Here is a 24,136-nt window from a genome sequence, read left to right on the forward strand (position 1 = left end):
CATAAAAATGGTTGCTATGACATTGCCCATGAATAGAGGCGTCTTTTATTTATTTATTTTTTGGCCAGACTTGCCTGGTCATCTTCTTCTTTGTTTTTTAAATTGCTGGAACATCCAATTATTCTTGATAACACTCCTCATGCTTTTATAGCTTACATTAAAAATGAAAACTCTGAAGCAAAACAGGCATGTGGTATATTTATTTGCATTTATTGTCTTCAGGATAGCTCAAGTTTCACATACACACTACATAACGACAAACTACAGCGTCACATTAATTGCACATACGCCTGACACAGTTTACTTACACCGGAAAACTTTTGTTAGTTGACACGAGACAAAGTGCTAAAATCAAAATAAAAGCTTCTCGGTTGTGATTTATGAGTAATGCAGAGCATACCACAAGGACACATTTGCACAAAGACACCGTTTCAATACCTCGGATGCATTTTTAAGCATTTGTTGAGTATTTACAATCAGTTCCCCAAAGATCAGTAGAGATTGTGATGTCCCATATAAGCTAAAAGATAGCTGTTCTGACATGTACCTTTTTGTTTTAGTCCACATATAACTTGCATAGAGTTCAAAAATCTGTAAGCACACTCTGCTATATAAACTTTAATACTCCTTAGATCAGCTCCATTAAGAGCATTTCTATGACTCATATCTACGTCCTTCATGTTAACCACTGCATTACCTTAACTGCGTGAATTCTCTGGTGTGAAGTGTAAAAATAGAACCTATATGACATTGAGTTTTATCGATTTAACACAAAATAGTTGTTCAAGGCAAAGCATGGCACTATATATTGCATAAGCCCAGTATGTTAGATTGCAAAACAGAGAAAAGTCATTTTAAACGTCTGTAGAAAATGTCACATTTATGTGACAAAAAATATGTCCAAACAACCTCTGACCATTTTAAATCACCACAAGTTCAACTCCCTGCTAACTGTTCTGTCCACTTTCCTTTATTCTTCCAAAACCTTACCTTTGCTATTGTGACTTTTAAGCAGTAACAATTAAAAAACAAAGTAATCAAAGTAACTCAGGGGATTCAAGAAGGTGATAAGAGAGAAAAAGAAGGACTGAGTACAAGTGAGAAGGAGGGAAGGAGACTGTACAGGAAAACGTAAGGGTTGCTTCTGGTCTCATTTGGCTTTCTCAGCTCCTTGAGCAGCGGTCAGTGGCTCTGTCTGGACTCCGGCGTCTGTAGAAGGACGTTTCTGAGTCTACAGTTTGCAGGGAGAAAATGGCACATTTTGTTGCAGTGTCTTTAATTTGTCTTTAGAAAATGCAACTCGTCCAATATCTATTTTTTATTTAATTTTTGTCTTTTATAAGCTTTAATTGTTTTTTTAGTTAAACAAAAACTTTATTAATTTCTTTCACAGGCATCAAATGTATTAAACTGGACTCTGACTAAATTTGTTACATTTAAGTAACGGTAACTGTCCTATAAGTAAACTGCATTTCCAGATGTGTTATATCAGTCCGCTTGGTTTTCAGTAATGTGGAGCCTACACCTTAAGTGTCTGCTGCCATCTAGTGGGGATAATACAAAAATACTTTGCACTGTGCAGTGATAAGGATATTGTGCATGTTTCTAATGTTAATATCTGGGGAAAGTAATGTTCTTCTTACCAGATTTTTAAAGAATAGCTGAATGGAGTTCCTCTTTTCCAGTTTTTTGGGCACACAGGCTGCATCATCGCCAGCTTGGGAAGGCACAGAGGCTGGTTTGTTATCTGCAGCTTGCTCTGAAGACTTGGCTGCCACTTTAGGTTCCTCCTTGGCTTTAACTGCTTGAGCTGCCTCCGCTGCTGCAGGTGGGGTTGGGGTCACCTTCTTGGGCTCAGCAGCCTAAAAGTGTTGCGGCACATAATGAAGCATTCAATTATTTCAGTCCTTGACAGGCTGGAGATTCACACACCGGTGGCTCATACACTTCACTCGTTAAGTGCAGATGGACTTTGAGGTGGCACATGAAGTGGGATTAAAATGTACATCTGCTGTTAGGATACGACATCATGCGCAACATCACGAGGGATGATGACATATGCTCAAAGATAACAGCAAATGGAGAAAAATGCTTCTGGCAAAGAAGTTGTTTAGAGCATGTTTTAATACCAGACGTAATTGATGAAATTACTCTGGTTAATAATGCATCTGTTTGCAAGAAGCAACGTATTTCATGTATTTACCAGTCCAGTAGTTTTCCTGAGGAGCCGAACTCCACTTGTGGAGGCTGCCTGGACTTTTGTGGTCATGTGATCTAATAGTACCTCAAATTCACATTAACCTGTTACTTACCATTCTGTAATTTCACCACAATTCATACCTAATGTATTTCAGAGTTGTTTCTTTTCAGAGATCTTATAAATGTTTATGGGAATAGGTTCTTACTTGGGGCTTGAAGAAAGAAAGGAATGGGGATTTTGAGGCGCTTTTCTTTTCTTCCTGAGCAGGTGGTGGCGGCTCTGGTTTTGCAGCAGCCTCCTGGGTGCCAGCTTTTGAGGAATCCACCTTCTTTAACCAAAGCAGGAAAAAGAAAAATATGTATCATGAATATTTACTAAAAAAAAAAAGGGAAAAAAATCAAAGGGATGCTCATCAATTTAGGTGACAGAGTGAGAGTAGGAGCTTCCATCTGTGACATGAAAGAGGAGGTAAAGCAGTAAAAAGATATCTGTGATCAGAGTAGAGAGACAGCGTATAATCAGATCAAGATAAGAACTAGTGAGGAAGCCCACATTGTCAAGCGCAAAAGCCAAAATCTGTAAAGAGGAAAAAGGTAAAGCCCATCAATATTCACTTTACATTTCAAAGATGTCCACTTTTAAAGAAACAGCTAGTTAAACATTTTGGGAAAACTTTAATTCTTCAAGAAAGTAAGAAAAGAAGAGTCACATAACCCCAGATATCTGGGTTGATTGTGTCACGGTTGAACAGTGCAAGGCTGCAAGGCTGCTTCCTCGTACTTGTAGTCTTTCTGCTAAAGCTCAGTCAGCCATCTTGGTACTTTGGCCTCACACATAGTGTGATTATCAGTGTGACTCATATGGTTATTTTATAGCCACTCATCTCCCCTAACTATTAAAAGAAACATAAGAAAAGAAAAAAAGCTTTCCCAGAACATTAAACACCACTAATTTACCTCAGTTTCTACCACTGGTTGTGGTACCTCTTCCTTTATCTACAGAAAAGGGAGAGTTATTTGTTATATCCTGAATTGGAAGAGCGTAAATAGTGATAGTCATTAAATCTTATATCGTACTCATTTTGTGCCATAATGGGGGTTGTTTAATCTGTACAGTTTGGGATGTGATGCGATACAATTATTTTAAAAAAATGGATGAATTACAAAGAGTAAATGTGGGAAATGTTATGGTACCATATAAGTGTGGCAACATTATTGCAGAGGTGCCTGCAGAGTGAAGAAAATCAGGAATTAATATTCCTAAGCACTTCTTGCTCATTTACCTGCACTTCTACAACAGGCTCTTCCCCCACTGCTGCTGCCTCCTGAGGTTCAACCTCATTTTGAATCTAAGCAAATAGAAATGAATCTTTACATACAAAAACAGCTTTGGAAGAGGGTACGTGGTGTAATCAGAGGCTCAAAAGACCATTCCACTCCCTAAAAGAGTACAAAGCCCCAAGAGTGAGAAGTTGCCTTTCATTTACCTGCACTTCTACAACAGGCGCTGGCACATCCACTGGTGTCTCCTGTAGAGCAAAACTGTTATTTTATTCTGCACAGATGCAAATTGCGATGAACATTTCAAACCCTGTAATTAACCATAAAGCATGTTTGTTATGTAACTCAGGCAAGATGGTTTGCAATTATCCAGTCGTCTCCAGCAAGGCTTGTGTGCGGTAGATTCATGTTCACATCTTAATACATTAATGTAACATTCCCTGAATACAGCTGGGAAGATTAAACAGGCTCGAGTTCACATGTAAGTTTACACCTGGCTGTACCTCTGCTCCTACAGCTGACTGTTGCACATGACTGATTGTCTGCAGGACAGCGAAATGCAAAAGGACTTCAGAACCTCAAAACACGTGAAAAGTTGTATTTATGGACTACTCACTATGTTAACATGACAATGAATGGTGACTTGTATCAACTGGTTAAGGAAGTTCAAATGCATTAGAAGAGTCAGAAAGAGCTCCACACTGTAATGTCAGCACAACCCAGAGGTGTAATTTCCAGGGGGGTTAGGGAGGTTATGACCCCCCCCCCCCCAATAATCAGACCCAGCCAATATAACTCCCCCAATAAAATTATGAATTATCTTGCATAAATAGGCTGTTGATTCTCTTTACTCATTTCCGTTATTACCAGCAAAATAGTTGCATGTTTAATCATCTGGGAATTTACCCAGATTTATTTATTTATTTAGACAGAGATCTTGACCCCCCCAATGTTCAGCACATAGTTACGCCCATGGCACAGCCCCACAGCTCCTCTGGCATGAGTCCAAAGTGCAGGACAAAACCAGTTTATAGATTGTGTACTCCAAACCACTTTGATCAAATCTGGGAGAATCTTAAAATATTCATCAGGGATATTACTTGTTTTAGTTTATTTTACTAAGTAGAAGTTTGTTGTTGTTTTGTGTGTGTGTGTGTGTGTGTTGTAATCTATTTTACTCACTTATGTTTAGTTTGATTGTTGTAAATGTGATTCTTTTTCATGAAACTTTGTCTTTTTAATTATTTCAGATAGCAATTAATTGTTTCCTCCACTTACTGTTAGCGCATGTATGTTGGAAATTTTACCCTCTTCATGTTGTTTGTCTGTTCATTTTTACTTTTTATTTATTTGTTTTTTGTTTATTGCTGTCTTGGCAGCTTGTAATTCTTCAGTATGTAAATGAAAGGTGTTGGGTTGAATTGGTTGATCTGTGTTTAAATATGGGACAAAATCCAGCAAGAAAAAAGAAAAAAAAAACATGGATGCTCAAAAATGTAACAACATAAGGATTTGATCTTGTAAATTAAAGCCTTTTTTATTTAAAAATACACATGTTGTTTATTTTGGCTCTACGGAAACTAAAATAAAAAAAGAAATCTGTTGTAGTTATGCCCTATAACACCTTCTCTGGGCAGCAGCTAAATGTAATGGCTTCTCGTTGAGCTCACAGTGATGCAAATGTGACTTAACGGTCAGTGCGGTTAAAAGAAAGGAGATGCAGTGTTGTGGGTGAGCATTTGTGGTGCTGGTGGGTGCTGATGAGCCTTGTTAGCCCTTTGTCCCTGCTTCTGCTCCTTATGCTGAAGCTATGATCTTTTATTTTTGTCTTTATGTATTATGCAAAAACGTAAGGACGACGTCATTCTTCTTATCTTATTCTCAACAAATAAGAAAACCTGATTCTCCCAAGAGAAAAGGTTTCAGCACAGGACTAATGCTACTTCACAAAACTATAGCTCCGATTAGGAAACAGTAAATTGCAAATTTCTGGTGCCTCTGGACAAATGAGCTCTTGTTCGGTTAGTAACTGATGAGCCATGGTCAGTTTGAGAATATGATCATTTACTGTACCACTGCTGCAGTCTTGCCCGGGGCTTTGGCTCCACTTGCTGAAGCACCATTGCTTTTGGAGGTCTTGACTCCTAGCAATACCTCAAACTGACATACAGTATGTTTCACACTGTGTTCTCATTGAACATGCAATGAGTGTCTACGTGAATAGCTACTCCTTAAAATAGTGATTGGATCTTGTAATCTGCAGTTAAAGCTGTTTGTTTACCTTCTGGCGGAAAAATTTGCTCAGAGTATCTTTGGCTGATTTTCCTTTCGAGGACACAGGCTCCTTTCCAGCAGCTTTAGGTTCTTCTTTCGCAGAGGCCTTTACAGGTTTGGCAGTTGGCTCTCCTTTGATTTCCACTTTCGGTGGCTCTGGAGGTGGGGGTGGTGGGACAGACATTCCTTTGGGTGCTGCAGGCGGTTCAGATATTTGTGCAACCTATTGAAGAAAGAGAGGGGCTGTTAAAGCAATGGTTTACACAGCCCTCTTAAACTGCAAAGACATTTTTGATGTAGCAGTTTTGTCAGATATGATATCAGCAACTGTATTTCCTTCCAGTTTCACCCAATAAAAATGCATTGCTATGTAAAATGAGCAAATAAGGCATCATATCCGGAAATTAAATAAACTCACCATGTGCAGTAAATATATACATTTAACGTGAAGTGCAATGGTTATGGGAATCAAAACTTATGGGTTATATGCTCACAGTAGTGGTTGCCGCTGGTTGGGTCTCCTTCTGGGACTATTTTGCAACAGAAAAGAAAGCACTTATAAAAAAGGTTAAACTGAAGCAAACAAAGGATGCAAAAAAAAAAAGCTTTATGCACAAATTCTGCAAAAATAAATCACCTTTTAAAAATAAATGTTACTTTTTAAATTCAGGAACATCCTTAGTTCAAGCAACAGAAACAGAACAGACGAGGGTGTGACAGCTCATTGTATAGCTGTCTGTATTAGATAATCAGAGATATGGTTTGATAAAAGCAGCAGAGAGTGATAGGTTAAAATGAACCTCTGTTCACCTTGTCTTTAGCGGCATCGGGAGTAGCCGTTTCCTTTTTGGACGTTTTAGTAGGGGTCACCTGTGCAACAGAGGAATAAAAATGAACCGTCTTTATTTTTTGTGCCGTGATCCACATAAAAACACAAGAGAAAAAAATCTTAATCTTTAAATGTGAACTGTGTAAGCATTGTGGAGCACTATGTATGTGGCGGTTAAGCAGTGTGAAAAGCAAAATGCCAGGGGATACAGTTGATGAGACAGAAAAATAATTATTTGGATAAAACAGAAGCCTTTCATGAATGCAGACATAGGCCTTTATGGTAAGCTAACTGAGGCCCACAGAGGTCCCTGACAGAGCACATACAGTACATGCGCTGCCATTGTGACAGCCATTGTGCTCCGGAGATGGCGTAGGCCTGCCCTCGCTCTATCTTCACAAATCTCGACTTCCAACCGCACAGGCCTCCCTTGTGAGCTCACACTATGGGATGAACAATAGGCCACCACATTCCCGCATGTTCAAAGACTTGATTAGCATGGGGCTAGGGCAATGGCAACTCTTTAAAACGGCATGAATCCAAAAGACAGCATGATGAAGAGGAAATACAATAGCTGCTTGTTGCAACTTTTCCATCTGGCACTGTCATGATGGCAGATTTCGCTACGGTTACACTTAAAGTCATATACAGTTATACCGCCTTCCCACATCACTACATAGAACAAAAACATTCAAAAATACACACAAACTAATGAAACATTTTCAAGCGTATTACTACTTATTACTGCTAAATGATTGGAAAAATGACCACACATCTCACTTTGACTGGGGCACAACTGGAAGACGCATTAATCTCATTTTATTTAATTTTTAATTTTTTTGCCTGTTTCTCTTCAGAAAAAGAAGCAGATATAAAAGTACATGTGTTCTTTCCCTTTTCCCCCAAATAGTCTAATTTGACATGATAAACAGAAATAGCAGGAGCATAAAAAGTCACCTTAAATTGCCAAATGATGCCACTTACTAGGGTTTTGAAGAAGTTCATAACTGGATTCTCTTCTGGGTTACTCTCCTCTTTGCTTTCCACGGGCTCACTGTCTCCGTTGTCAGTTTCAGGAACGTTTTCTTCCTTGGGACTGGAGACTGGAGTCACCCTCTCTGGCTCCTTTAATGATTCAGGCTCGTGGTTTAGGTTAGCCGTCTCCTGTACACCATGACAAAAGAATTCGCCTTTGAGAATTATGTTAGAGCAGAGCGGAGCTGATATGTAAGCAGTGAGTGTCTTAATCGCAGTATTGAGATGGGAGCACAATTCCAACCATGCCTCTGCCTACTCGGGGCATTGTCAACAATCACCCTTTTATTAATGTGTGTGTCCCACCCCTCAGTCATTGATATTCAACAATGTGTGAGAGTTATTTCTCGAGAAATGTCAGGAAAACCAAATACCTAGCTATGCCCGTATGGTGTGCGTCTATAAAATATGTGAACTGAACCAATGTCAATTCATTTATACATTTTTTGCCTTTTCTTCCAGCAATCTTGACACATTATTTTGGCCCAATTTATTATCCCATTAGAAACTGTAGAGGTGGCCTATTTTGCTTTTCCATATTTTCTGTTACAAGCACCAAAATAAATGTTGCCAAAGTTTCAGTTAATGAGACCAGCAACATAGACAGGTCACACAGGTCAGCTCACAGTAGCCAGACCCACTTTCTACTTACGAGGGGCAGCCAATCAGAAAAAAGAAGGTTTAAATCAGAGGAAAGAGAGCATAAACGTTTGCTCTAAGTAGCGGATGAAGTGAGGAACACGAGGGCCCTTATTTTCAGCACTATAATGATCAAAGTGTATGTATGCCTACATGCAGCCTATCTCGTCCTTAAACGAATGTGGCAGTCTGAACAAGACTTTGTATGAACCCATGCAGTGATTACTAACATCTATTTGCTTTTTAAAAAGATTTATTCTAAATACCAGTTCTCTTGATTTTCATATACAGTGGGGCAAAAAAGTATTTAGTCAGCCACCGATTGTGCAAGTTCCCCCACCTAAAATGATGACAGAGGTCAGTAATTTGCACCAGAGGTACACTTCAACTGTGAGAGACAGAATGTGAAAAAAAAATCCATGAATCCACATGGTAGGATTTGTAAAGAATTTATTCGTAAATCAGGGTGGAAAATAAGTATTTGGTCAATAACAAAAATACAACTCAATACTTTGTAACATAACCTTTGTTGGCAATAACAGAGGTCAAACGTTTACTATAGGTCTTTACCAGGTTTGCACACACAGTAGCTGGTATTTTGGCCCATTCCTCCATGCAGATCTTCTCGAGAGCAGTGATGTTTTGGGGCTGTCGCCGAGCAACACGGACTTTCAACTCCCGCCACAGATTTTCTATGGGGTTGAGGTCTGGAGACTGGCTAGACCACTCCAGGACTTTCAAATGCTTCTTACGGAGCCACTCCTTTGTTGCCCGGGCGGTGTGTTTTGGATCATTGTCATGTTGGAAGACCCAGCCTCGTTTCATCTTCAAAGTTCTCACTGATGGAAGGAGGTTTTGGCTCAAAATCTCACGATACATGGCCCCATTCATTCTGTCCTTAACACGGATCAGTCGTCCTGTCCCCTTGGCAGAAAAACAGCCCCATAGCATGATGTTTCCACCCCCATGCTTCACAGTAGGTATGGTGTTCTTGGGATGCAACTCAGTATTCTTCTTCCTCCAAACACGACGAGTTGAGTTTATACCAAAAAGTTCTACTTTGGTTTCATCTGACCACATGACATTCTCCCAATCCTCTGCTGTATCATCCATGTGCTCTCTGGCAAACTTCAGACGGGCCTGGACATGCACTGGCTTCAGCAGCGGAACACGTCTGGCACTGCGGGATTTGATTCCCTGCCGTTGTAGTGTGTTACTGATGGTGACCTTTGTTACTTTGGTCCCAGCTCTCTGCAGGTCATTCACCAGGTCCCCCCGTGTGGTTCTGGGATCTTTGCTCACCGTTCTCATGATCATTTTGACCCCACGGGATGAGATCTTGCGTGGAGCCCCAGATCGAGGGAGATTATCAGTAGTCTTGTATGTCTTCCATTTTCTGATGATTGCTCCCACAGTTGATTTTTTCACACCAAGCTGCTTGCCTATTGTAGATTCACTCTTCCCAGTCTGGTGCAGGTCTACAATACTTTTCCTGGTGTCCTTCGAAAGCTCTTTGGTCTTGGCCATGGCGGAGTTTGGCGTCTGACTGTTTGAGGCTGTGGACAGGTGTCTTTTATACAGATGATGAGTTCAAACAGGTGCCATTCATACAGGTAACGAGTGGGGGACAGAAAAGCTTCTTACAGAAGACGTTACAGGTCTGTGAGAGCCAGAGATTTTCCTTGTTTGAGGTGACCAAATACTTATTTTCCACCCTAATTTACGAATAAATTCTTTACAAATCCTACCATGTAAAAAATTTAAAAAAATTAAAAAAAAAAAAAAAAAAAAAAAAAATGACAAAGGATGAACTGAAGCTCTGCCATCACGTAATGTCGCATACTGCTGTTTCTGATGTCATTTAAGAAAAAAAAAGAAAGAAAAAAAACAAAAGAAAAAACAAATCCTACCATGTGAATTCATGGATTTTTTTTTCACATTCTGTCTCTCACAGTTGAAGTGTACCTCTGGTGCAAATTACTGACCTCTGTCATCATTTTAAGTGGGGGAACTTGCACAATCGGTGGCTGACTAAATACTTTTTTGCCCCACTGTATATAACGTTCAGTTCGTCCTACCCCTGTGAATGCATTTGCTTAATGAATGTTGCCCACACATAACTGAACAGTTACCAAAATGTACAGAATGAAGAATTACAAATAAATCTGTATCTATGTTATATATCTAAGCAGATGATAATTAGTTCTGGTAAAGCTGAAGATGTTTTTGATGACCATCAGGATTGTGTGGACCCTGTGGCAAGTACTGCTAAATTTTATGTAACCGTAAATGTATTGTGGCTGCTATTAATCATTCCTGTATTATATACAGAACAGGTAAATAGAGGGATATTTGTTTAAAATGTAAATGAAGGAACCAGCTTCAGATTAAATGACTGAATCCAGCAGTCATATATATATATATATATATATATATATATACATATGTATGTGTGAAAGTGTGAAAGTGTAAAAAACCAAGACTTTGTGTGTAAAAAGACTAGACATGTTAGATAATCTTCACTCATTTCTTTTCACTCTCTTTATATTTATACACCACTTTGCATTTAATCATTTTTTATTCTCTTCTTTATTATCTTAATTGTCAAACTGACTCTCTGTCAGGGAGTTTCTTTTGTCCCATCTTCTCTCTGTAACCCCTAACTGGTCACAACAGATGGCTGCCCCTCCCTGAGCCTGGTTCTGCAGGAGGTTTCTCCTTGTTAAAAGCAAGTTTTAACTTCCCACTTCTAACAAGTGGGTGTTTCCCATAAGGGGTCGTCTCATTTGTTGGGTTTTCTCTGTACAATATAAAGGACTTTGAGTAAGTGTTGTTATTTGGCACTATACCATTAAAACTGAATTGAATTGAATAAAATCTCTAAGAACATAAAGCACAGAATGAGCACAATATGTCCCTGTAAGTATTATTTGTCATTAAACACAGTATGACTGAAATAATGAATGAATGAGAAAAGGAAACTTCAAATTAATATTTCCGTGTCTGCTTATTGATCACTGCTCATTCATAATTTATTTGTTTGTTTGAAGACTCGTGGATGTCAATAATACGGAGGACTGGTGAAATTATCTTTCAGTCACCAGGCTTGTTGTTTTTCTCAACAGCTATAGGTGACTGAAACCTAAGAGGTAAACGTTCAATGTTTGAGCTTGTGACTGAGACGCCTTAAGGAAATTCTGTACATCACATGTTGAATCTATCCGGTTTGCACCGCCTCTCATGCGTCTCTTCAGTATCACTCTCCACCTAGAGGTGTATTTAACTTCTGGCCTGGGAGTGCATCGCCACACTTTGCCACAGGCTCATCAGATGGCAGTTTAAGAATCTTCAGAGGTGAAATGTTCATTTTCAGTTGTCTCAAGGATGAGAAATAGTAACTCATTTTTATTTGTTCTCTACTATCTTTCCCAGGCTATTTAGAGAAATAAAACAAAAACAAGGTTGGATTATCTTTTTAGGATTTAATCCCAAGGCTCACATATAAATCACACATGACAGCATCTATCCTTGATCAGCATTCTCCAGGGCAGTATTCTCCTCAGTATTCTTCTTAGACTAAAACATTAGGCTCTAAATCTTCTGTGGTGTCCTTCAGTTGTTAGTTCTTCAAGTTTGTTTAAATTATTTGTAGGATTTCTGAAAAAAAACAAACCCTAACCCTCACTGTTACCATCTTCTTTACAAAGGGCTTGGGTTCTCGTCCTGCTTCCTCTAAGATCACAAGGGTTTGTTCAGGTGTGTCGTGGCTTTCATTATCTTTAGATTCTTAACCTTTTCTATGTCACTTTCTTCTACAGCTTTTTCAGAACTTGCAACCTCTACCTCTCCTTCAGTAGATAAACCTTGGACTGAAGTATTTTCCTCAACACTGTCTGCCACTGTTTAAGCTTGATCTGAAAAAGCTTGTTCTGAAAGGGAAAGAAGCTCTTCATGTTCTCCAGAGAGAAGCGCAAAAGCTGTTGCTACAATGTCCTCTTCTTTGACGGTGCTGTTGTTATCCACTGCAGGCTCCTGAAGCGTGGTTCAAATTCTTGATTCTGTTTCTATCTCAGTTATCACATGTTCTTCAACTTCGATGTCTACTACAATAATCTCTAGAATACAATGTGGATTGACTTCAGTTGCTGGAGATTTTAAAGTAGCTTCAGGCTTCTGCAATATTAATTTCTTCTTTGGGACAACTACCGAACATTTCTCCAGACTCATTGGTAGTTATAGGGCTAATATTGTCTTGCTCACTTATTTGTAGCACATCTTCAGCTGTGGTGCATCATCAGGAGTGACCTCCTCATGGGCCAGATCCACCTTAACTAGATTTCCATTCTGAAAACGGACAGCGGCTTCTTTTACAAGCATGTCTTCATTTACGGCTGCGGAGTTTGGCTTCTCATGAACAACCTCAGAGATTGTTTCCGTCACTCCAGTCACAGCCTCTTTGTCTAGGGAGGTAATGTCATTTGCTTCCCCGGTCTCAGGAGTGACAGCATTAGATTCGGGTTCAGCGGTTTCAATCAGCACTACATCAGCTGACTTGTCTGCAGCTCCTTTACTGTTGTCTTCAGTAATTGCTTCACCTACTCCCAGCTCTGACGCAATTACTGCGCAGTCAGAGGCAACTGCCAAAACTGCTTCAACACAACTTGCTGCAGCTTTTGGAATGGTGGAAGTGAACTCCTTTGCCAGAGTTTTCTCTCTCGTCTGTCCCTCTGCAACAGTGTCATCTTTTGAGTCAGATTTCTCAACCCTCTCTGCTCTGAACGTTGATGTTTCATCTTTTAAAGGGTCTCTAACAAGCTCCTCAGCTTTGCTAATGGCATGTTCACTCAGTGTATCCTCCACAGTTGTGGCTGTAAAGTCACCATCACCCATTTGTGTTGAAATATCTGCTTTTATGTTGCTAATTCAATTTTTTAATGTTCATTCATTTCCGTCTTGATGGTCAATGTGAGTTATAACGGCCAGCTTCCGCTCCATTTGTATTAAATTATGTAAACCAACATACAACTTGTGTTTATTTCCCAGGGCACGCATGATAATCGTGTGGTTGATCACGAGTAATCAGAAAAATTAGTCATGTAGTGTAACATGCTTACATTTGTATTTATTTACTTGCTTATTTAGTTGTTTGTTTTTTGAAATAAGCGCTATTCTACATTATGTTGCCCATTGTAAACAAAGCTAAAAAAAACAAAAAAACAAAAAGGAAAAACATAGTTAAATGCATATAGTGCTTGGTGTGTTGGACTACATTGCTAAAATGATTTGGAGTGTTTGGCAGGCTGACAAAATAAAATAATTTTCTTTGCACAGCTAAAAGTCGACATCAGGGAATTTTAATTATGCCAAGTGTCTTCTGGCTATCTGGTCAACTGATAATTGACAAAAACAGCACAACATAAAAAAAGTGTGGCTCCCCCCCCCCCCCCTTTTTAGATATTTTCAGGAAATCCCATGATAAGATCAAAACTAACAATGTGAGCGGCACATCTTTGTGCTCTCTGAATTTCCTGTCGTGGGCGTCGGCGTCAGTGCTGCAGAGGCCCACGCCCACTAATCTTTGTCAAAGACAAACAACGTGTGACATATTTATCTTGTTTTATTTATTTATTTTTTTAAAAAGGGTTATACCCTTGGACATATGCACTCCTGCTTACTCTGTTTTAGTTAATGTTAGCTGCAGAATGATAAAATAACATCATTCAAAAACACAACACAGTGTGTGTGCTCGCTCTAATAAAGGAAGGTGTGTGGTTCCATTTTATTTTTTTTTAATTAAGGGCAAGCATTGTATCTGCTATATGTATTTACATTATTGTTGTTGTTTTTCAGAATCAATGGAGGTCTATTGCACAACATGAGCGTTATCATAATTTACCATAATTGATCAGTTTTTAAAACTTAGCTAAAGACTTTTCCTTTTCCCATTGCTTTTAATTGATATGGCAACATTACCATTACCTTTAAAATTCTACTATGAGTTTATTTGTGTTTTTGCATACTTTCATTGCAGTTCATACATCATAGATTCCAGTGGCCATTCATCCGTACATTAGAAAATCCTTTTGAATTGCCCTTGTGTGTAAAATGTGCTATGCAAAGTAACCTGACTTGCTCTGCTTGTCTCTTCACAGTTTTGTTGGCAAATAGAAAAAAACAACTAGACTCATCTGATGAGAATAAACATGAGAAGTGCCCTCACCTGCTGTGGCTCAGTGGGAGGAACACTTACATCCATTTGATCTTCACTCTGTGTCTCTTTTTCTTTCTCTTCAACAGTCTCAGCTTCAGCTTTAGGTTCTGTTTTCTTTTTGAACAATTTGCCAAAATGACGACGACCTCTTTCTCCTTTGCTTTTCTTGACCTCTTCCTTCTGGGTGTTGGTGTCAGGGGCTTCAGAAACGGCTTGGATTTTGGTGTCAGAGGCTTCAGAAACGGCTTGGATTTTGGTGTCAGGAACTTCAGAAACAGCTTGGGCAATATCAGGTTGACACTCTGATTTGACGATCACATCAGTTGATTGTATGGCAGAGTTTAAAGAGTGGGCCTTGCCATTTTGGCAGACTGTAGTTTCACTTTTACCTGAAAAATAAAAAAGTGGCAAAATAAGCAAAATGCCACATACAGGAAAAACATTGAAACAAAGGACTGAAACTATTGTTAAACCCAGACTAAATTTCTTTTTTTTTTTCAGGAAAAAAATTACTATAAAATAACAGTTGGACATATATGCTTAAAGACCAGGTAGCAACATTTTACCACTGGGTGTGTTCAGATGTTTTCAGATGTGTGGTGGTGCTTTTCCTTTCTTTCTTTCTTTCTTTCTTTCTTTCTTTCTTTCTTTCTTTCTTTCTTTCTTTCTTTCTTTCTTTGGATATTTTGCATTTTGCCAGGCTGCCATTGTAAACAACAATAAATTACTTGTCTGTTTAAATAAAGATTACATGGACTTACTATACCACCTAGTGGTACAAATTGGCATTGCATGAAAGTGCAGCCCAGCTCTAGTTCCATTTCAGTTGATATCTCTTGAACACAGTATATAGAGATTTTAAACCCAAAGTCTTAACAAGTGCATCACGTCATAGCTTTAGTTAATTTGGGGAAAGTGTTTTGTTACTTTTAACTAAAGGAAACTACATTAAGCACCTTTATGGACACCGACAAACTCAACAAAGTGATCCTCAAGGCCCATAAATCTGGAAATTGGGGAGCTTGGCGAAAAATGTCAAAGTCATGTGAACTCATAGATAATCCTTCACTTCGCGTCCATGATGTGCTAGGCAGTAATAGGAGCAAATTCACCAAAGGCTAATACCACAGCAATGCAACATGGAACGTCAAAGCACATCATTCCTGTTAAAATGTATCAGTTCCTCCCTGCGACATCTGGACCTTGCAACATCATTTGTTGAATCTTGTAAATACTGCACATAGTTGTTTTTTTTTTAGCTTTGAAATATTTATTTAATATTTTGCAGCTTGAATGACACACCTTATTACACCTTAATTAAATGTCTATTACAAAGCGATTTCCTGATTCTGATTCTGGACCTTTTCTATGAACTTCCACCTTAATAAACATCCGCCTAATGAGTCAGCTTAAAAGGGTCAAAATGAACATTTCTGGGTCATATGGAATTTATTTTTAAACATAAGTGTCATTTTGTTTAGTATTAGCCCATAGAGTGATTTTTACTTCTAGCTTAAAGAGAATTTCAACAGTTGCCATAAAATTCAGCAAAATTTCCACGAGCTAGTAAACACGGGCAAGTCAGTGTGAGAACGTTATCTCAGGAATCAACAGTCAAGAGCCATGGGAATCCCACAGTATTTTATTTTTATAGTGAAGACACAAACCACCACACCTTGACAAGTCAAATACTTGCTCCTTGTTAATTCCTGAGAAAACACCTGTGGTTTACTCAGACACCATGCAACTGGGAGTCACTGTGTTTGCAGAGTATTAAAAGGATTAAAGGATTAATCACCACTAATAAATTTGTAAAATTAATTTGCTTTTTTTCATTGAAGGAGAACCGTAAAGTATATCAGCATAAAGCGTGATACAGTAAAACACAACAGTCTGACATTAATAAAATTCATTCTTAAGTAAGAATTTAATTTGCCAGTGTTGAGCATTGATTTGCTCATGCTTTACAGTGGCACCACCACTGTAGATCAGGCAGAACATCATCACAGATTGCTTGGATGTTATTTATCCTAAGAGAAATTAAAAATAAAATAAAACTCATGTACCATTAATCTCCAGTCCGCCAGACGTGACTTCTATAGAGATGCCATTCACGGTTCCATTCTCATGCTTTTCAGGAATTGTCCCATTCTGTGAGTAAATAAGAACGTCAGCATTGTGCTTTCTAGTCTAGATGGGTTATCTTTAAAGAGAAGCAGAGTTTTTTCACCTGTCACCTGTGCATGCTAGAGTTTTGGAAAAGTGTGCATCTTGTGACTGATGTCAACAAATATAGAAAATGGCACGTGCAACTTTTAGCCTGTAATGTCTGCCATGTAATTTGCATTGTTTTACCTTGGATAGCTCTTCTATGTTTACTGACTGCTCGTTTCCCATCTTTTTCCCAGTTAAGATCTGCAGGTTGCAATAGAATTAAATGAAATAGAAATGTCATATTGCTATGTTGTACTGATAAGCAAAGACAATCTGCAAATAATGGTTAACATCTATTAAGACTTTTGCAAAGCCATTTAAAAAATTTAATACTGCTTTCAGTGAAATGTCTTACCTTGTTACTTGACTTCCTTCTTAAGGATACGGCGTGTCTGTCTGAGATGGACTTCCTCCTTTTGCCCAACTATGTATATAGACTTTTGTTAACTGGACACTTTATGTGTGTGTCAAAATGGGTGGGTCTGTTTTCAAGTTGGCAGCTGGATTTCCTCTGGAAAAAAAAGAAAGTGCGCTGTATTGGTACTTTGATCAACTCACAGTAATCTCCATGTGGCATCCTGAACATACCCTGACGAGATCATAATGAGGTGTGAATCTGTCCAAGCCTGCTGTGATAAGGCGGTCCAAACAGTTTGTTGACCAATCTGGCGGGGACCTAACAGGATGTATATTAAGGATACTGGTCTGGCAAGCATCCACACTGACAAAACCCAAAATAACTATGTTGGCACTGGTTAATTTGAAGATAACACTTTAAGCATTTTTTTTTTACTGATTTAGTCTTTAAAGATGCAGTTGATTGATAAAAATAAATCTAATCACACAGATGTGCTTTAACATACCCATTATGTTGTTTTGGTATTATGTGATAAAAAAAGAAAAGAGGTCATCAAGGCGGGTAACAAGCTTTGTGTCAAAATGTCTGTGTTTAAAGGCTGCTGTGTGTCCATAGTTAGATATTATTGTTTACCACTGTATGTCAATATGGTATTGAAGATGAACTCATCTTTATGTTTTTTTTTTGTAACTAGGCCATGATAATGCTGACAAAGGCTTTTGCTTATTGGATTTAACTTCTAGAAGTCATTTGACTCCTGGAAGATGTCAACCAAAGTATGTGAAAGCGTTTTATCACAAACAAGCATGCTTAACAAACAAACTAAAAAAGACTATAACATGTGCACTATTTATTGACTTTATTATGGCAAGCCTTGGAATCCATGAAAACAATGGCTCGACTGTATCCTATAGACTGCATGCTGAGGTGGGAGTTGGATTCCCCTGTTTGGTGACTTCATGCAAGGCCTGCAGCTGAGGGGCCTCAAGAAAACTCTTCATGGTGCACCAACGTGTAACAGCCTACTAGGTATGCTAGTGGCTCCTACAAAGTTAGATAAAGACTGCTAACTTTGAGACAGAAAAACCTGCATATTTATGATTTGTTTTTCACTCAGACCAAAATGCCAGTGATGCTTAAAACTACAGGTGGTGCATTGTAATTCGGTCTAGACAAATATGAATTTCTAGTCTTCTCCCATTACAGATGTATTCATTAAATATTTGAACTTGGGTGCAGTACTGTGTGCAAATATTTACAGAACAGCAGTTCCGGTTGGCATAATAACTTGTTTGGCGTATTGAAATGGTAAATGGCCTGTATTTGTATAGCGCTTTTCTAGTCCCTAAGGACCCCAAAGTGCTTTACACAACCAGTGTAAAGCAGTGTAACCAGTGCACATTTATTGAGATAATTACCTACAACAGAACAAAAAAATGGCTGAATTATTTTTTAAATAAGTCAAATTTCAGCTTCTAGATGTAAATGTAAGGGAAAGCATCTTGCGACATATCTAACTATAGTTACCAGAACATGAACTCAACTAAATAAACAAATCAATCACACGAAAACTCAAAAAGAAGGAAAAGAACTAAACAAACAGTTTGAGAGAAGTAAACACATTTTCTGGCCAACTTGTGGGGGTCAAACTCCAGATCAGGCCTGCTGATAGGTGGCAGTGTCGGGGTATTTATCCCGCTGAGCGACGCTGCGGGTGAACAGTCGAAGAAGCAAAGATGGCAGCGACCATGAAATCATCCGTGGTAAGGAATATTTTTAAACAAAAATCCACTTTTTTGTCTTGCATATGCGTTACTCTATCGCTGTTTTAACAGGGGATGCAGAAAGAAGGTGGCATCGTGTATGTGTGCGAGTAAGACGCCGAGCTTTCTCACGGCGGTGATATTTGAAAGCGCCGTCACACCCTCGTGTAGCTACCGTAAAGCGATATCTCCTTGGGTTAAAACACTAGCTCGACATACGTTGTAATTTTGCAGCTGTTGTTCGTGCGAGCTTAACAACTATGTGGTGAAACAATGAGCTCAATATCCAGATCAGGGCAGTGGCCGCTGCAGGTGATGGGACACCCAAGCTAGCATGCTAGCAAACAAAATAAAAATCGGCCTGTAGTTAACTGTCTAAGAAACGACAAGCTAAAGCAGTATATGTCCCCAATAAATGACCAATACCCTGCTCAGTCTCACTCAGTTTATATTTAAATGTTTCTGAGGGGCCAACAGCACAGTAGGATGACCATATCACAACAAGCCAAATGTGGAGCAAATAGTTTTCATGTGTTGGACAATGTGGGTTACGCTAATGCTAAGAGGGCAGTCTGATAAAGCTATGCGGGTTGCAGAGGATGTGACTGACGGGTACAAATCTATATGCACCATTACAACCAATTTTCCAGCTGTTGCTTTTTATTTTTTATTTTTTTTAATGCAATGGTCTTGGTTGGCAGTACTTGTTTAATATTTGTTCTGGTGTTTCATCTGCTGTTTCCCTCCTAATAATCTTTGTGTTGAGGAGGGATGCGCTGATAAACTTCCGTTAGCACTGGACAAATCAACCAGATTACATGTATTTGAGGTTGAAATGAAAAATGCATAGTGCATAATGCAAAATGCATAATGCAAAATGCATTTATTGATTCTACTCTCTCAAAAGGGAAATTGCAGTCTAGTGCCAGCAAAAACACACCACATAACTTTTATTTGTGGTAGATTTCGTTATATAGTCAGCCAAAAGCCAGACCTGTGCTGTGGTGAATTGGAGCCAATTCGAAATGTAGGACAGGAGGTGAAAAATAAAAAACATTGTGCAATCCTGCATAAAGTAGGCCACTTGGTCACTCTAAATGAAACTGAATACAGCTCTTTGGTTTTATTCCTTACGCTTGATTTAAAACAACACCACCACACATTCTTTATTTATAAGGCTTGTTTTAATCTTACTAAATGCTTCTCCATTCATAAGGTGGTGGGTCTTTTTTTTTTTTTTTTTTCAGTTAGCACAGCATGTCTTTGTGATGCTTGTGATTTCATCTTTGGAAAAGTTGCTGCTGATCAATACTTATAACTCATAGCAGAATGAGTCAAATTCTGTCAGCGCATCTAGGATTGTCATGTTTAACAGGCTAAAATGAGCTGCAACCTCAAGTCATTTCTCCTTGTTTGCAGGCAGTTGAAGATGTGAATGTAACGTTTGAAGACCAGCAGAAGATCAATAAATTTGCCAGGAACACGAATCGGATGACGGAGCTGAAGAATGAGATATTGGAAAAGAGGGTGAGTTTTACTGGGGCTGGGAAGACATGTTTTATAGTCTTATATCGGAGCAAGGATTTAGTGTTCAATTAAATTTACAAAAGTCAAATTACACCCAGATGTGAGTTTTTATATCTAGATAAAATTATTACATTAAATTCAAAATGACAACTGGCACTCTGATCAGGAAGATTGAACTGGGCTAATGACTGGAGGAGAAGTCTGACTATTTAGCTTTTTATTTGAATGGGCTTGTGTTTGAATTCAACACAAAGTAGACTCATTCCTTTGTCACTTGTGCACTGGTTTCACTTTCTAGCCTAGTTGCTGGAAAAGTGACTTTAATTAGTTGTCATTATGGAAGCTAAACATTGTGTTGCTGGTGAATGATTGACGAACATCCATGGAGATGTTTCTAATGATCTTACTTTAAAATTACCCCAGAACCGACTCAATCGATGTTCTCATGTCCTGGGATCTCCTCCCAGTTGGATATGCCTGAAATGCCTCTCCGAGGAGGTGTGCAGAGGGCATCCTAATCAGATGCCACTGAACTGGCTCCTAATGATCAGCAGAGCAGCAGCTGTACCAAGTTCCTCCTGAGTAACTGAGCTCCTCATCCTCAATCTCTAAAGCTGAAACCAGATGCTGTTATGAGGAAGCTCATTTCTGTTGCTTGTACCTGATCTTGTTATAGGTCAGTTTAAGAACCAGTTGGCCAGGGAATTGACAGCTTCACCTTTATGCGCAGCTCTTTGTCAGATAGCTGCAGATGCTGTTAGTCCCTCCATCCTAGATCTGAAGGGTAATGCATTAATGTTGTTCTTCTTGTGAGATTTAAATCTTGCGAGACGTCTTTCAGGCATTCCAGAATAAAGGATTCATTCAGGATTTTTGTAGAAACATTAGTAGACGAGTTGTTTGCCTGCAGTTGTCAAATTCCTTTTGACTTCAGTAAATCATTACAGTATTGAAGAAACGCAGAATGAACCTCAAATCCTTCACATTTGTATTCTAGAGAGAAATGTATGTGAAAAGTTTGGCTTGCACCGTATTCTCAGCCCCTGTGTTGTTACCCACACCCTCGTCAGCTGTGGTGAGCTGTGAGCTGCTAATTTGCTGTGTATACCCCCCCATTTGCAACATCAAGATAATTTAACATTTACAGTTCATCCAGTTTTGTTGTTTGAATGATGCATTACACAAACCGATCTTGAACTGTGATGCTAAATGACGCCTAAACTACCGAGGTTTATTTGCAACCACCTCAAACTGACTGACTGTGAATGTCTTCGTGCAGAAAACTCTTCAGAACCTTCAGGATGCCAGTGATGACCTAATGCTGTTTGACGACAACTCTCTATTTATCCCTTATCAAATCGGCGACGTCTTTATAAATCACTCCCAGGACGAAACACAAGAGATGCTGGAATCCGCAAAGGTAAGTGTAACGCAGACGATTTCTCAATACCTTTTCTAAATCACTGTCTTGTGAGCTTCTTTTCAAATCTCAATGGCTTTTATCGATCACGGTTTGTTTCAAAGACATTCCTTTCTGTAAACACAAAGATTTGTCCTTGTCGTGTCATTCCTTTGAAAGTCAGCTTATCAGTACTGGAGGCCAGTGCAGTCCCAAAAAGTTGAGGGAAAAGTGAATTTTGCATGCTTTTTGCTTTCTCGAATGTGTTGTTGTGCAGAGTTGAAAATATCGTTGCATGCACAACATTCAGAACTCATCTAAACAGACTCACTGAGCACAGTTTGACAAATGTGCCTGTTGTGTAGTTTATAATTACTTTCAGAAGTGCGTGGACAAACAGTGCTAAATGCCTGTTCATTTATACCTACTGCTTACTAGCTATGAATCACAATTCATCAAAACTGTGTCATGTGTTTTGCAGATATGAATATCTTGTTTGCAAAATGAAAAAACGGCAACTTTGTCAGTCAAATCTAATGTATTAATTCCAAAATCTCTTAAGACCAAGAATTTCTTCATAAATCAATAAAGATTTTGAGTCTTTTCATCACTCAGACCTGATTTAGACTTGTACATATATCTGATAATACATAATTTAAAATAAAAGCATTTGTTAATTGAGAGTATTTTTAGAAATGCTCCACTGGGTAAAGGATTTCTAGCAGTCCTGCTGTTATGTCCAAAAAGCAGTCATTGTTGTCTGTGCCTGACAAGTATTCATAATTCAGTTCCCTTTCAAAAATTCCCATTTTACAAAAAGTACAAGTCTAAGTTTCAAATTTAGGTTTGAGAGCTTCCTGACGCACCTTTTGGAAAGACGTGTAGCAATGGCGGTGCTCTGTGGCTGCTACACGAGAGACGTTAACCAACAGGGACTTCAGATTAAACCTTCTCCCTTCTGTAATTTCCATTATGTCTCCATTTGTCCTTGTGTTGCTGTGACTTTGTCACAATAGGACATACTGCACAGCCCTGAACTGATTGATTGAAAGGAGTCTGCTGCAAACCTTGAATGACAAATGTGTCGAAGACAGCTCAGTCATTATAACGGCAGATTATATTTTAATGTGGATTTATATCAGTCATTTTAGATGATTTCTTACCTAAAATGATCTCTTTTAGTGTTTGGAATGTGCTTTTGATGACATAGAGTCATTTGGTGAAATCGGTTTAGGAAATGTCTTGTGTCTGTTGCTTGCCTGCTGTGGGGAAATTGAACTGGCTGTTCTGTAATTGGAGTTTCTGTGTTCTGTAATCAGGAAACACTGGAGCAAGAGGTCCAAGACCTTGAGAAACAAGTGTCGGCGATACAGCAAGTGTTGAGTGATCTGAAGGTGCAGCTTTATGCCAAGTTTGGTAACAACATTAACCTGGAGGCAGATGAAAGCTGAGCAGTGAAATGGACTTTGACAGTTGCCCCAGTTTGGACTTTTCCACAGACCTCCTGTATCTGCTTCACAACATCCCCCCCCCCCCCCAAAAAAGGATTTCTTACGTTTGGTAGCATCTTTCATTCATGCCAATAATGTGTCTGCAGTTTTGTGTTGTCAAACATGATCACAAGGTCATCAAACAGAAATGTTTTGCGCAAATGAATAAATGTGCTTCATTTCTAATGAATTTCAAGTGGTTGCATAATCAATTTTTTTTCACTGAACTGATTACAAATTTGCCAGAAATTAAAATATTACAAAGCTCTTTGTTCTTTTTACAGAGTCTGAAATGCAGCAAAAGGATTTGTGTCATTTGAAGTCTTATTTATTTTTTACTAATGTCAAAGGTAGGACAAAATGTTTGTGACACACTGGTGTACCCGTCAATCAATAATTTAGAGTACACTGATTTGTACTCTTTGCAAAGTTTTGACGTCATTCTCATCAATCATTAATTCATTCTGTCTGAGAGTTTTCGAGTTTGAAACTATAAAAAAGCGCGTTTTCAGCAAATGACGCTTTGCTGAGACCCGTAGTCGCAGGCTGAACGAGTGTGTGAATATAGAGGTTTCTGCTTTAATTAGTAGCCATACGGTTTAGATGCAATTTAAAACAACATGCAAGAAATCTGCCACCACATCCACAAAACACAGTTCAGTGGGGGGTCATTTTTAAAAAGGTAAAAGGAACTAGCCACTCACTAGGTAACACAGAAGTTTGATTTTTGGGTGCATGTTGAAAATGCTGATTACATTATCAGAACAAGAAGACTGCACGAGAGTGATAAAGAGTGTATTTGTTGTTGGAGGAGGGGGGCGGGGGTAGTATAATCTAGTACCCAGTTCAAACTGAAATGCACTTCATTGATCTGTAACAATTCAGCAGAATTAAAAGATGAATTATGTTGTCTTTAA

General features: G+C 38.8%; 2 protein-coding genes across 5 annotated transcripts; one reads left to right on the plus strand and one right to left on the minus strand.

Moving 5' to 3' along the window:
• Nucleotides 1–185: 185 nt before the first annotated feature.
• Nucleotides 186–17,294, minus strand: bcas1 (brain enriched myelin associated protein 1). Of its 4 annotated transcripts, XM_040038009.1 has the most exons (15): nucleotides 17,038–17,293; nucleotides 16,824–16,883; nucleotides 16,535–16,619; nucleotides 14,478–14,857; nucleotides 7,568–7,747; nucleotides 6,565–6,624; nucleotides 6,249–6,284; nucleotides 5,762–5,977; nucleotides 3,687–3,728; nucleotides 3,483–3,548; nucleotides 3,157–3,195; nucleotides 2,406–2,528; nucleotides 2,204–2,284; nucleotides 1,644–1,862; nucleotides 186–1,231 (listed from the first exon to the last, which is right to left on the minus strand). In XM_040038009.1, exons 2-15 carry the CDS (start codon nucleotides 16,863–16,865, stop codon nucleotides 1,151–1,153), a joined length of 1,650 nt encoding a protein of 549 aa, XP_039893943.1. In that variant the 5' UTR covers nucleotides 16,866–16,883; nucleotides 17,038–17,293; the 3' UTR covers nucleotides 186–1,150. The 4 variants fall into 4 exon arrangements, with proteins under 4 accessions (XP_039893943.1, XP_039893944.1, XP_039893945.1 ...); XM_040038010.1 differs by lacking the exon at nucleotides 3,483–3,548 and having other exon boundaries at nucleotides 17,038–17,294; XM_040038011.1 differs by lacking the exon at nucleotides 2,204–2,284 and having other exon boundaries at nucleotides 17,038–17,292.
• On the plus strand, nucleotides 15,062–24,136 carry pfdn4 (prefoldin subunit 4). The gene is made up of 6 exons (XM_040038014.1): nucleotides 15,062–15,067; nucleotides 16,833–16,841; nucleotides 18,772–18,803; nucleotides 20,223–20,330; nucleotides 21,610–21,750; nucleotides 23,049–24,136. Exons 3-6 carry the CDS (start codon nucleotides 18,777–18,779, stop codon nucleotides 23,178–23,180), a joined length of 408 nt encoding a protein of 135 aa, XP_039893948.1. The 5' UTR covers nucleotides 15,062–15,067; nucleotides 16,833–16,841; nucleotides 18,772–18,776; the 3' UTR covers nucleotides 23,181–24,136.

This window comes from Simochromis diagramma, unplaced genomic scaffold, assembly GCF_900408965.1.
Source record: "Simochromis diagramma unplaced genomic scaffold, fSimDia1.1 OVJJ01000061.1, whole genome shotgun sequence".
Classification (NCBI taxonomy): Eukaryota; Metazoa; Chordata; class Actinopteri; order Cichliformes; family Cichlidae; genus Simochromis; species Simochromis diagramma.

Coding starts and splice junctions, on each gene's coding strand:
- pfdn4 (XM_040038014.1), top strand. CDS start 18,777: ATGGCAGCGACCATGAAATCATCCGTG. Junction 18,804..20,222: donor CGACCATGAAATCATCCGTG/GTAAGGAATATT, acceptor CCTTGTTTGCAG/GCAGTTGAAGATGTGAATGT. Junction 21,751..23,048: donor AGATGCTGGAATCCGCAAAG/GTAAGTGTAACG, acceptor TTCTGTAATCAG/GAAACACTGGAGCAAGAGGT.
- bcas1 (XM_040038009.1), bottom strand. CDS start 16,865: ATGGGAAACGAGCAGTCAGTAAACATAGAAGAGCTATCCAAG. Junction 3,549..3,686: donor CGCCTGTTGTAGAAGTGCAG/GTAAATGAAAGG, acceptor CTATTTGCTTAG/ATTCAAAATGAGGTTGAACC. Junction 1,232..1,643: donor AGCTATTCTTTAAAAATCTG/GTAAGAAGAACA, acceptor TGCAAACTGTAG/ACTCAGAAACGTCCTTCTAC.